The 14,009-nt window shown below is 43.2% G+C and overlaps 1 protein-coding gene across 1 annotated transcript in view; it reads left to right on the top strand.

Moving 5' to 3' along the window:
• The window catches only part of CNTNAP1 (contactin associated protein 1), a 347,724-nt gene extending 334,877 nt beyond the window's left edge, over positions 1 to 12,847 (top strand). Inside the window, exons 23-24 of the mRNA XM_086924095.1 lie at positions 1,554 to 1,598; positions 2,651 to 12,847. Of these exons, the coding sequence (XP_086780221.1) occupies positions 1,554 to 1,598; positions 2,651 to 2,841 (236 nt within the window). The 3' untranslated portion in view covers positions 2,842 to 12,847. The remainder of the gene's footprint in view (positions 1 to 1,553; positions 1,599 to 2,650) is intronic.
• Positions 12,848 to 14,009: the final 1,162 nt, after the last annotated feature.

The raw sequence follows: 14,009 nt of genomic DNA, 5'->3' as shown, positions 1-14,009 counted from the left end.
GAAATGTAGATGGATGGAAAGAACAAGGTCTAGAGGAGGACTTATATAAATTTTCAAGAGGAGGGGGGGTATTTACATTACAGACTGACAGGAAAGAGAACTCTGCGCAGCTAACTACTTAGAACGATCCTTGAGGAAATATTTGATCCAAAGCAGAAAATGGTCAGAAACACTGGCTGCTGATTGGATAAGACGTAGTAGAATGTTAAGGGCAACCTGTCAAAGGCAGCAATGAGGATGTGTAGCAATTCCTTGTCTGATAATTGCAGAATGTTTTCCTTTACATTCAGTTGGGCAGTTGTTGTCCAGTGTTTAGGGTGAAAACCTAACTGGTAGGAGTAAAAAGTGTGGTTGGATTTAAGTTTGGTTTGTGGTTAGGAGGCTACTGCCTTTTCCTATATTTTAGATGTTCAGATGTGGCAAGTAATGGGGCGGTATTTGGTCGGGTCAGCAGGGATGAGATAGGGTGTTTTAGTATGGAGGGGGATGTATGACGATACAACGCGTTCTATTACAACGCGGTATGTTACATCGTGGCCCTGACAATGCAAATCATTACATCGACTTGCGCTGGAGGGTACTGGTCTTAGGGACAGTGCGAATTACTATTCCAACTCCAGTCTACGTACAGTAGGGAAGGTGTTGGAATAGTAATTTACACTATTCCTTAGTCTAGAGCGCCCTCCAGTGCAAGTCGATATAGCGTCTTGCGTAGTCAAAACTGTGATGTAACATAATGCATTGTAATTGATGCGTGGTAAAGGATGTTTCACATGGAGGATGACCACAAAGTGTTATAGAATAGGAAATGCTTCTCTAGAGAGGAATGTTGCTGATAGAAGATGTCAGGAATGGGGCAAGGGAGGAAGTAAGGTGTGTGGACTTCTGAGTTGGGCTAGGATTTGCAGGACTGTTGCTTGGTCAGAGACTTTTAGTAAGAAAGCGAAGGAGTGAATGGTGGAAAACCTGAGCTCTTGGACAGCCCGCTGGGCCTAAGGCCCCAATCTTCTGCCTTTGTCTATGTTTGACTAAGGTTTACTCATTAAATGTTGTGTGTTCATTGAAGCTACTCTCTGTAGCCCTGTATTTGGATTACACTCTGACAAGGGTTGTATCGGACACTAAGAAATATTATTCTGCGGGACAGGCTGAATGTATTGCTTCGGCTTCTTCCACGAAATAATGGTTGACCAAGTTATGCCATTTGAAGATAATAGGAGAAGAAAATGTAATGTATTTATTTTGATTTGGGGTTTCGTATAGCTCTGACATTCTCAACTTAAGGTTACTTTGCAGCACCAATATCCAACTTTTGTCTACACAAGGACATCTCGAAGAAGGAGTGGAATTCTTCAAAGTTTGGATTCCAATCCTTATTGCTTAACACTGTTTATATATATAATTCTGATCAGGTACCTTAGCAGCATTTGCTTTGCACAATGTTGACTCTCAACAAGCTTGTACAAACCAACGCAATGGTACTTTTCATAGCAGCTGAAATGCAACATATGACACATTTGATGTATTCTTATACCATTTCCTTTATTCTGCAGAGTTCCGTTACATTCATGATGACAGCCTAATAATCATTATCGCAGGTATGTAAAGTCTAAAGCGATTCATAATATATCAAAGTTGAGACGACTAACAATCATGAGCAATTTCCATTTTTTGGGCTATTGCAACATTTGTTTGACTCTACCCCAGCTCCACTGGGCTTTCAGTGATACAATTATTTTAAGAAATCACCTGATTACTCTGTAGGCTGCTCTTCTAACAATCAGCCTCAGTGACACATAGAAAGAACTATCACAAGGCAACCTTATTTCAACTGATCAAGATTACACTTTCGAGTCATGACGCATGGACCTCTACACTGCCTTAGAATGCTTGATGGTGTCCTGTAATGATCAATGATGTATATTTTGGTGAATCGAAGTCCTTTAGTCAATTATGTACGGCTCTTTACAGGTAAGACGACAAAACATGAGGGATGAAACGGTTGCACCAACACAATTGTAGCCATTGTGAAATCAATTAGGTTACATTCCATTCCAATGTTTTTAACCTGTGTGTGCACCATTAAAGAAGGAGGCCCGACCAAAAGGATAGGTCTAGTCTAAATTACAAGGCAGATCCTCCTCGGCATGGGGCCACAAGCAATCTTAGGTGCACTTCAGCCTTATTCAATCTCACCTGTGTGGTCTAGTTTCAGTTCATAGGTACAGTGAGATCGACGCCCAAATCTGGGGTTACCTTTAGCTCACCAAGATGACTAATATGTGATAGATAGAAATACCTGTGACCATGCTTCTTAACCACTGGAAGTGGAAATTCAACTTCATGGCACCCATTCCATTTGCCGACTTGTAATCTCGTAAGAGGGGATGCGGCTTAGTAATTCAGGCTGGACTGCAGCTTCCAGGTACTGTCAAGTCAAATTTGCATATGGATTTTGAAGACCTTGCTTCATGATGCAGACAAAGTAAAAGATGATGGAGAGAAACCTATCAGCTAGTGTAAAGGTATTAATGACAGGGTTTTGATTGCAGTTAATGGGCATATTTTCATGTAGAGCAAAGTGTAACATCGCACCAGGCTCTCACAAGAGTATTCTCACCATGTTTTTCTCTCTCGCTCTCCTCAACAGTTGTGGTGATATTGCTCCTGCTTCTACTCATCGCGCTCATTGTTATGCTCTACCTGTACTTCCACCGCTATAAGGGCTCGTACCACACAAATGAACCCAAAGCCATAGACTACACTAGCACCGTCAAGCCCCTGCCCGTGCGAAAAGAAGCTGAACTACCGCAAATCGAGGAGGAGGCCAAACCAGAATAAACACAAAGGACAAAGGCCGCTCAGCACCCTGCACCGACACCTTGGCAAAATGCTGCAGGAAGATTTCTTTTCACAAGAGGGCGGTGTGACTCAAATTGCTTTCTGTGTGGGGGCTCAGTAGGATCCTCACAGTCTTGGGTGCAGACCAGCGGATGAAAAGCGAACAAAAATGCCTTCCAGTTTTTCTGGGGCGAGCAAAAGACTGGATCAAACAGTAACGGAAGCTGCCAAATAACAAACCCCTGACAGAATGAAGCATTTGGTTTGTTGGCCCATTATCATTTTATCACTTATTTTCTCCTGTAATGCAATTGTATGACTATATACCAAATCGCTAAAAATAGTATGACTTCGCCACTTGTAAAGACCAAGAAATGGTACAAGTATGTGCTATTAATTTCAGTGTTATGTTAAAGATTTTTGGGGCCATGGGCAAGATATATTTTAGCACCCCCGTTCAGAACAACTTTGTATTTTACTACACATTTTATGCTAATTACAGCACACATAATGCCAAACAATATTGAATTACCCTTTCACAAATGGGGGTCCTAAAAAACGGATGAAATACTTCTTACCTGGGGGTCACAAAAATCCTTAGAATGACAAAGGATAGAGAGAGGAAGAGTGAGAGGTAAAGGTAGAAAGATAAAGAGTGTTTTCAGATAATGAAATAGATGAGGTGAGATAAAGAGAAAAAGGTAATTTTCCCAGGGGGCCCTTGGAAGGTGGAAGCCCTGTCAATTCCCCACTTTGCCCATGCATTAAAACGACTCTGATTAATTCACCCACCTCCCTACATTATTAGTAAGAGTGGTTTTTGGTTCTGAAGGGCAGGTACTAATTTACAAATCCCAATTCAAATGTATTGCATAAAGTTTGATTTTCCGAGGTACAAGGCAGATACAAACACTACAAACGAGGGACTGAGCCTCTGAGAGAGAGGAAATGTCGGATAAAGTGCTCAGGAACCAAGGCTAGTCAATGCAATCTGCTGTTAAGAAATGCGGAAAAGCTGAACACTAATGTCGCAAAAATATCTTATTTTGACAGAAGTGTATGCCACGTTCAATTTGAAGGGCTGTTAGGACATTAAATTCTCATTTAATGTTCCTGTCTGACCGGCAGAAAGCAGCAAGGGCAATCGGTTTAATGAGCTGGACCTTGCATTGGTGCACGGGGCTCGCAGCCTGCAAAGCAGAACAGGAAGTGATGTTGCCAGGTAGTCAGAAAGTGTGGGTCTGTTCTGGTGCACTAGGCACATGCCGTTGTAGCCTGATAATAAGCAGAAAGCTGTGGATTATTAGCTAAAAATATGTATAAAGCGCACAACTGTCTGTATTCCATATATGTGCAAAAACAAAACCCTATCAATGATTCTGAGTAAGCATTAAACAAAAGAAGGTGGATTTTATTGATGTAATATGATATAGGGCTGTCTTTGGCAGGCCGCAAAAAGCGAAGTGGTCCTGCATTCTTTGTGGGAATACCAAGTACAGAGAAACAAAACAATGCAGCAGAAGTAGCGGAAGCTAGCAACAAGCAAGCAAGTAAGCAAGCAAACCGGCCTGCTGAAGAGAATCCAGATATAGAATGTTTCTTCAGACAGCCATAGCTGGACCCAGAAAATGAGCGCAACATGTGTCAAGTTGGGTCTTGCTGCTTGTCATTCCACTGCCTGATTTGCGAGTCTGCCAAACAAAATGGCTGCCAATGCGGGACGGCCCTTTAATACACCAAAAGCACACCTGTTTCTTACAGCTCCTGTGTGTTTTGGTTATGGTAGCATGCCTTTGATTTTATTCACAACAGTGAAAGTGTGAAATCTATTGCACTGATACATAGAAGTACTGCCAATTCAAGAACCTTCTAACTGCCTCTTTGGTCCTACGCTGCTATATTCTTGTAGGAATCACAAATGGTGCTATAGTCTGCTCTGCTACCCATACTCTGACTAATCTGTGTCTTTTGTCATTTGCATCAGACACCAATATCAAGGTAGGCGTCAGCCAAATTCTTTGTCACCCAAACTAAACAATGGCTTCTAAGATGTCTCCTTTAAAAGTCACCCCTGAAATCTCACTTAGAACATATTGGGTCTTCTGGATGCTTGATGGGCTTATAAAAGTCCTTTCATTATGTAGTGCTATGTGGAGAGTGTTATTGTTCTCTTCGTCCCATACGTAGGCACAAGTGATTACATCTATATTTAAAACTACATTAAGCCATCCATCAATCATTGTAGGAACTCACTCATCTTTCAAAGTTTCTTACCATCTTGTTACAGCAATCAGCGTTAATTCTTCAAGATTTGTGGCTTGTGAAGGCAAAAAGTTATTGATCCACCTCAGTACATCCAAGGCTTCCTGACATGGACTACGCATGCAGCACGGTCCCTGCTTTAATGGCCATTCGACACTGCAGTAGACTATTAAAATCAAGATATCCAATCTGGCTTTTGGTGGTGATAACTTCTGGTGTAGACCCTCTGAGGAACCATTCTGAGACTGCCAGAGTTCCTGTGGCCTGTTGGTGGGCTTCCATCTTTAACCCTGCCCCAGTGTGTGCCAATCTCCAATGGCCTCTTTCTATGTGTTTCACTTCATTCGGTAATGCTCCTCAGCACCACATTGTGCATTGTATGTAGAATGATGGGGGTGGACCACAGTGACTGTCTAAGAGAGCACAGTGGCTGCTTTATGCACCGGTGGAGATGTTGTGTAGGTTTTTCCAGAGCAGAAAAAGAGTGGAGACAGAGTTGTTTCTCCGGAAGGCAGAGGCAGGCGTTTTGAAGGAGTCAGGGACCTGGTTTGCAAATGGTGTTTCTGATGTCACAGAGGGCATTGCTGGAGGTTCTTCATTAGATCTAGCGTCAGCCGGTACATTTTGAATCTAATAACGTTATAGGTATAATATACTTACTTTTAGAGGTGTCTAGCCAGACCTTTACATCCATTGGTCTGATACTGTGTCATTCACATGTAGCTCCCGCCCAGTACAGCATATAGCATAGCATGAGGTTCTGAGCCCCCTTTGGCCACTAACAGGAAGCACATCCAGACACTAAGTATGTCCCTCACGTGCAAGGGACTACTATGGCAATGTGTGCTTTTTGAAACAAAAATATATTTCTGCTTTTAGGCAATAATTTTTTTTAGCTAGTTGAGGTCCTGGTAGCTTCCTCAGAATAAAGTTTTGTAAAAACCTTAACAAGACAAAACAAGCATTGACAAAGGTTGCTGGCCAACGCTAGGCCTATTGGGTTTGCCAAAACGTATATCTTTTTTGTAATAAAGTTGGTCTGCGAAGTTAAGGTTCTAGTAATCTTGTTTCCCTTTGCCGTGGAGCAATAACAGCTGTTAATTACCCGCTCAAGCCCGTAAATGTGGAAGCGGGTATATAACAGTATTTATTGCTCTGTAGTCCAGGCAATAACTTCTAGCTGCTAACCCAGATACGGTCTTAGAAGTTAGAACACTCTAGACAAGGATATAAAAGCAAAGAAGGTGAGACTGCAATTAAGAGCTACTAAGAAAGCAATCAGCCATCTCAACCTTCTACTGTGCCACCGTTGGGAGGAATTTGTAATAAACAATGATAGTCACCAAAAAAATAAATCATTTCCAGCTGTTGGACTCCATTAAAATGTATGAGACGATAGAGAGCAACAACTAGAATTAAACCGGCACAGAAAGCTACATTTGCCACTGTTTCGTGTAGAACTTTCTAGAACAAAATGGCAAGCAGCTGAAGGAGGAGGCCTAACCTACCTAAGAACAGAGATACAAGTGTTAAGAATTCACATTTTCAAGCGTACACTTAATGCAATTATATTTCCTTATCAAGTCACCCTTTCTTGATTCTGTAGGTAAACGAAAACAATGGTGTATGTAATAGAGTCTAACAAAAACAGCAGGCATGTTTGCAAAAGCTGCTCCATCAGCCAACCACCCATGCACCCTCAGAGCCCTCAGATCTTAAAGCTTCCTACATGTGAAGAGGCTCTTATTTTCCTTTCATTGCAAGAAGTTGAGTGGCATGAAAGGACAGCCATATGTCTGTCGAGAGTCTGCAAAACTGTGACTTACTTTAATTATTTTTAATACAAAAATAAAAAAGGAAAAAAAATAACTTCTCCAAATAGTTACCTTGAAGTCCTCTTAACTGATCTTGCCTATCTGGCCGGTCACGCCCTAGTCTTGTGTGTAGCCTGGCTAAGGTCATGAAGTATGAGTACGTTAACCGTTCAAAAATGATATACTGTAAACTGTCCATGCCATACAGGCGAACTGTCATTTTCATCTCTTTTCCCCAGTCTACAACCCATGAAAATAGTGCTTCACATTTAGTCTTTCCATCAACTCTGTAAAAACTGCATTTCTGATCAACTCGACATTGCATCCTTTTAAAACCACTGTTTTGAGAGTTAAGCAAGCTGCAACCTACCAGGCACACCAGATTTCTTGTTGCGAATCATCCGATTATAGAACAAGCCGACTGAGGCCCGCGTGTAGGTCAGTAGAAGAGTACTCATATAAGAGGATACACAGGACATTTATTATATGAAATAAACAAGGGCAAAGCTGGAGACCATGATGGGTCTCTATCAGAATTAGCTGGGAAATGGGTATTCTGGATGAGCTTCGCCAGCTTTCTCAGGGGCTTCCATGGGGCTCAGGTCACAAACATGATGGGGGCCCTCTCTCTGACTCTATGGACACACCTAGTGGAAGCCGAGGGTTCCCGCCTTATCAAGAATATGTCACAAAAACATGCTATGACTCTTTTATTGTATGTGAATAGTTTTAGCAGTGGCAATGTCGGGCCAGGGTTTGAGTGGGGCCTGGGGCAAAGAGCCTCAGCTTCCCCCACCTCTTATGTTATGTGTATTTATATTAGCCAGATGGTATCCTGGAGCAGTGTGCATGTGTAAGGCTCGCCACAGGAGCGGGTACAAGGCTTACTCAAAATATCAAGTTTTCAGCTTCTTGCAAAACTCAAGAAGATAGGAGCAGGATGTGATGTAGGAGAAGATCTGAAGACATCATTGCTTCCTGTCTCGTGATCCACCTGCGTTCCATTTGCCTGCCGTGCCAGTAGGTCGTCCTGAGTTTTTCTAGTTATCAGCTGGCCTAAGTTCATGTTCTTGCTGTTTGGCATTGCTTGTGACGGGCCAGGGTGTCAGCGAAGGCAGTGATCCAGCCATTGACGTTCTTTTTCTGTCATTTGCTAGGTTGCTGATATGCTGGGAGTGGTGCTTGGAGAGGGCGGAAGGCCAATCCTCCTCTGCTTATGTTCTTCCACCAGCAGCTGGCCGGGCTTGAGGTGGTTGACGTTGAAACTGACTTGGGTATCGTTGGCCCAGGGGATGGGTGCAGGTTTGTTGATCGTGATGTTGTTGGATGTGGTGAAAATGGGATCCAGGATGTGCCTGGTGGCATGGGTGGGGTCCGACGTGTGCTGGGTGAGTCCGAGGTTGATTGAGTTGGGGTCGTTCAGGCCCTCAAAGGATGAAGGGGCTGGAATTGATGATTAATGAGCCAACATAGTCTGTGGTATTGCTGGTGAAGTTGGTGCGGGTCCTGGAGGCCTGTAGACCAGGGTACCACAAAGGAGAAATTTGGGTGTGATTTGAAATTTAAGTTCAGGTGCTCCATGTGTTAGGTTTTGGTATCATTGGAAGTGGTGCTGCTGATAATGTTTTTGAAGATGATAGTGATTCCTCCCTTGGCCTGATGTTGGTGTTCTTGTCTGATGATCTATTTGCCGGGGACGGCAGTGGTGATGTCTGGTGCTGTGAGGAACAGGAGGTCTGGGGCGACAGGTCCCAAATCTCTGTTGTGTATTTGCTCCGTGAGTGGGTGTTGAGAAGCATGCATGAGAGGGAGGTGTGCGATTGGTTACGGGCCTTGTTGCGGTATTACCGGCCCTGGGCCTGGCAGACTATATTTATGTCTGAATGTTTGATTGCTATACGTCATCAGCTGAGTGAAGTGCATGCATATTGCTGAGGTAACCTCACCTGAGCATGCACCTATACCTTGCCCTTCTCCCCCGATATAAAGATCTGCAAACAAAACTGCCCAAAAGATTTCTAGATTTTAGCACATATGTTAGGTCACAGCTTGCTAAGCTTTCTATGCTAGGTTGAATGTCAAGTTGAAGGAAAATGTAATTCTGAAGTAAACTAAAACAAATGTATGCAGTTATATCACGGACAAGGAAGAGAAATGGTGTAGTACGTCCCAGTGGTTCATTTGTTAAGAAATAAGCGCTGGGGTTCTCATCAAGTGCCAGCTTGCACCAGCTTGCTCCTATTACCGCCGCCTATAACAGAACTAACTATTAACCATAAAACCCTACAAGTTTGGAGAGGATGTGGCGTAACGGCCAGAACTGCTAACTTTGGAGCTGGGGAACCAGTGTTTGAGCCTCAGTGTAGGCTCAACATACTGTGATTCTGGGAAAATCACTTAATCTCCCCGTGCTTATCAAAAATGAGTGTGTCCTTATTTGGTGCTCATGAAAAGTGCTCCAATAACTTTGGGTCGAGTTTGTGCTATAATCACTGGTGTTGATGATTAAGTGCTGGTGCTGAGCTTAGGAAACCACTGGCTCAAATTAACCACTGGTACATCCTCCAAAATGCCTACCGAATGTAACAGAGCGGAGTCTGTTTCCATTGACCTCATTTCCTAGCGTTTTTCGCAAGGCCAGAATCACTCCCTTACTTCGTACCTGCCTACTAAAAGAACCTATCAGCTGCCCATCTATTTCACTTACATGCTGCAAAGAGCATCTTTTGAGAAACAAAATCGGAGTATGAAACCTGATATATATGGTAGTGCCCTTAAAGTGCTTCCTTCCCCTATCTTAGAGCATAGAATAAACTGCTTGATTAGCTGCTTTTTGAAAGCCATTAGCCAATAGGCTTACGAGACACATAGAATCTATAACAGAAATCTATTGTCTTCCAAGAGTCGATGCTGTGCAATATTACAGTTGCTGCTGCTGCAAATATTCAAAGTGCGCATGCGCGTAACCTGCACTTTGCTGCTAAGAAAAAAATGCTGCTTTTCATACAAACAAGTAAAGAGAATTGCATTATTTGTACTACTTTGGTTGCAAAATTACACTCTAATTTTGTATTTTTTCCGTTTGTATAAAAAGGAAGGTGATGTGCAATGTTTGCATTTGAAAATCGAGTGTCACTGTATATGCTGTTTAGGTGTGCTCTCTTCCATGTCTGTCTTACACTATGCTTGTAGCAGCGAATGGGGGGCCTTCCCAGAGCTTGGAACTTAAATAATGTATTTACATATTTATTAAAAGATAGGATGGACAAATGTTTTTAAAAAAAAGAAACAGGTCCTTCCTTAGCACTAGAAGTAGGACTACAATTGAGCACAAACTGTAGGAGACAGAAAAATGAAATGATCTCCTTCCTCAACATAGAAAATGGAGTAGGAAGAAATTGAGGGTAACATATATCTGTTTTTTTCTGGTAACAGCATAGGGAAATTTAAATGCATGTTTGACATGCATTTATCATAAATGTAGTTTAAACTGCACACTACTGCAGTTGTATGTCCACCTCTGAATCCTGTCAGGACTTTGCCGAATACATACTGCACACTTAATTTAAAATCGTCAGACTTATTTTTTTTTCTAAATTAATTTTCTTTTTTTCGATTTCCCTTGCCTAAAATGTCCTGATGTCTGAATCCTCAAATACTCCGACTGTTCCAGTTGTGCGCTGTGATTCATTTGAGCCGTTGATGCAAGTGCGTACATGCAACCTGGCCTGACTTAACGCTGTATTCATATTATTTTACAAATATGGCACATTTGAAAATGCCTCTGATTGGGTCACCTTGGTCCCCTTTCCTTACGGCATCTTCTCAGGTGTGTTTTTGCAGATCGTCATCTCCTTCGGAACTGTGGAATCCTGACATTCACAAAACTCCATATTTGGGCTTTTGTTCCTCGCATGCATATATCAATCCATAAGGCCAAAGCGATACATATCTCTACACCTCCCCAGCAATAAACAAATGAATCCATTGTCTCTAAGACAATGCCCTACCAATCAGAGCGCATTATTCTTTCCCCAAGAACTTCCTCCTTCTTTCAACCTCCCCGTCTGCCCCTTGAGCCCTTACACCTCTGCTAGGCATCCCAGACACTTTACGTTCTGCACGGCCTCCAAGACTTCTCTCACCTGCCCTTGCTGGTCCTAAGCACCATGTCCAGCTCAATGAACCTACGGGGCCAGGAGGTCGGGATTGGTAGCGACAGTCCAGTTTTTACATCATTTGCCTGCAAATTTCAGTAGAGTTAGCATATCTCCCATGTATCAGGGTCGACTGAACAAAGACAGAGAGAGGCAAGCTGTCATCGTTCCCACTGCAAGATTAGTTAAAAGCTCCTTGCAGAAAACAAAGTATTAACTCAGGTGACACTCTGTGTAAAAACTAGCAGTTAACAATGCTTAGTGCCCAATGTCTGTTTTGAATGTTTGTGAGTGCTGTCAACTATGTCATTCTGTGCACCTCGGGCGATGCACAATTGTAGTCCTACCTCCATGTTTGGGAATGTCCTGGCTTTTCTTTTCCAAAATCTGGTCACCTTCACTAGATACCCAATTTTCTAACTCAAGATTCCTCCTGGTGAGTCACTGGTCGATAAGAGCTGGGTTATTCGACAGGCCCGAAGATACTGTTTGATAAGCAGGTTGTGCCACCTCATAGTTAATCTTAAAAAATAGTTTGAGTCTTTCATAGTCCTGGGTTCCTTATGGGCATATGACTATTGCCCTAACAAAAGGTGCTTAAATAAACTGTATTTTTAGAAACTATCCAGTCATTTAGACCAGTATTACCGCTTTCAGCCATTCCAGAGCACTTTTGTACTCTGAATCCCAAGAAATACAGAAAGTGATGAAAAACAGCATTACAAGACTAGAGTCTGAGGGGTGAGGGGCGAGGCCATGAAAGGGCCTGGGGGCTGATCTTCACGGAATCCGCAGATCCTCACTCAGGCCTCACTATCAGTTGTGGGCCTTTGCTAGGATAAGGGCCATGGGCGGGAGCATTTTGGTGTCCTCAGTGCTACTGGTAAATACATGAGGCTTCAGTGGGGCTTTTGTGTTCACAGTTTAGTTCCTGGCAGGTTAGATAAAAGTAGTGACAGGCCATTGAACAGCAATATCTCTGTACCCCCTCACCTAAATCACTCACAGCTCGGGTTTGTCACACAGTGCCAAGTTGTTTGTTTGGGGGGTTGGGGTGGTGTTTATGTGCGGCAGCAGGGGGTGAGAGGTATAGGGGAGGCCAAGGAAAGAGACTGAATGGGTTTAAAAAAAAGTGCTTGTGGCACGTTAAGAAATTATTAAAAGCACTTTAAAGTGAATCGCTGGAATTACGGGTGAGGGACAATGCTGTTTGCAGGACCTTAATGCAGACAGCTCCCTGTGTCGCTCTACCGATAGGCACCATGGGGCTCGATCCAACTCGCCCACGTGGTCCTGGCTGTCATTTAAAAAAGTCTTCATCAGCCATCATCTGCCAAAGCGACTTAACCTTAAGGGGAGAATTCCCAATAGGGCTGTGGCCCCAGAGGGCTAGTCGGTCTTGGGTTGCATCATGAAAGGCAATCTCTAATGTGGTCTAGAATCAACAAGGCCTATTGCCCCTTCAGGGGCAACAGTGAGTTGAGATCTGATGTCCCTAAAAATCACAGTTCCTTTGGGATCCACAGCCTCAGGTGCATACATTTTTTTCATGGTTTGTAGTTGTGCGAAATGTAAAACCGATACCCACTGGAAGTCTTCCAGGCCCTGGGAAAGGTCCACCCATCAGGGACTTTGTTAAATATCCTTCAGACCAACCAGCTAAGCAAGCTCCGTTCAATACATGTATTGTAACCACAACATATGACTGTTTGTAAAGATGCTCTGTTTAAATGATTCCTGAAGGTGTGCAAATAAAGATAGTATGACAGATTCTTTGTTGGTCTCGAGCTGTGCAATTCATTTTAGATGATTGTTGTTTTTGGTACTGCTTTCTTCCACTTGCATCCCGACAGGGTCATCTGCTTCTTTGTTCCATTTCTTACTCAAAGAGGAAGAGGAGTCCTCACTCCAGTCCTTACCTCTCCTAAGCAGACATTCCATAGCAGAACACACTGACCTAACATTCTACCGGAGTGAACTCACATTCATACATGGCCGGGAACAAAGGCAGCCTTACCTTGGAAATTTCCAAAGCTAGAAGTAAAACCTCAACAAGCATTGGCATAGCCAATAGGTCTCGCCTTTGGGAACCTTATGTTTAGCCATGCAACAGTTGATGTTGTTGCACCAAGGATATTGTGCTGCATAACTAAACACTTTTAAGGTCCCACAGGCGAGTCCTATTGGCTATGCCAATGCTTGTTTTTACTGCCAATGTGCACACAAAATATTTAAGTGTTGCTGAGAAACTCAGGATTGCGAGCGTTGCGTGTGCATAACGTATGTTTTAGGATAGCTCAGCTGTGGACCTGCAGAATTGAATTCATAAGGGAGGTGTCCATTTTTCAGGTTTTCCGTCAAGGAGCTCTGACTGATTAAGCCTTAAAATGGCACAGTGAAGGAAGTGTGTAGCAGCTCCTGATGACGTGCCGCCGCTGGTGAGCACATCGGCAGTGGTGAATACAAAGATAAGCACTTCAAGGAGGGCATGATACATATATTCAGTGTGCATCGACCTCGCCGCCTCTGCTCCTCAACACCACAGCAAAAACTTCCACCCTCAGACTATGCATTGCAACGGGGACATTAGCATAAGCACACTAGTGACACTAAGGGGCTTATTTACAATGCCCTTGCGCCACTTTTGCGTCATTTTTAACATGGGAAAAGTGACGCAAAAGTGGCGCAAGGAGCTTGTAAATCTGCCCCGAAGTCAATACTCAGGCGAGTACACAACTCTAAGGCATGGACTACTAAAGACACATGTCAGATAGACATTCACAACACACACAACATTCAACAGCTTCCTTACCGGTAGAATCCATGCTCGGTTCCCACTTAGCTGTGTTGTACGTATCTAAGAGCAGTCCTTTAAATTGGCCGGTACTGTCAGGTACGGAGCACCTGCACTTATTTATTTTGAGAGGTAGAGTAC

The sequence above is a fragment of the Lissotriton vulgaris genome, chromosome 5 (genome assembly GCF_964263255.1).
Source record: "Lissotriton vulgaris chromosome 5, aLisVul1.2, whole genome shotgun sequence".
NCBI lineage: Eukaryota > Metazoa > Chordata > Amphibia > Caudata > Salamandridae > Lissotriton > Lissotriton vulgaris.
The sequence above is the reverse complement of the archived record's forward strand: the minus strand, read 5'-3'. Positions and strand labels throughout refer to the sequence as shown.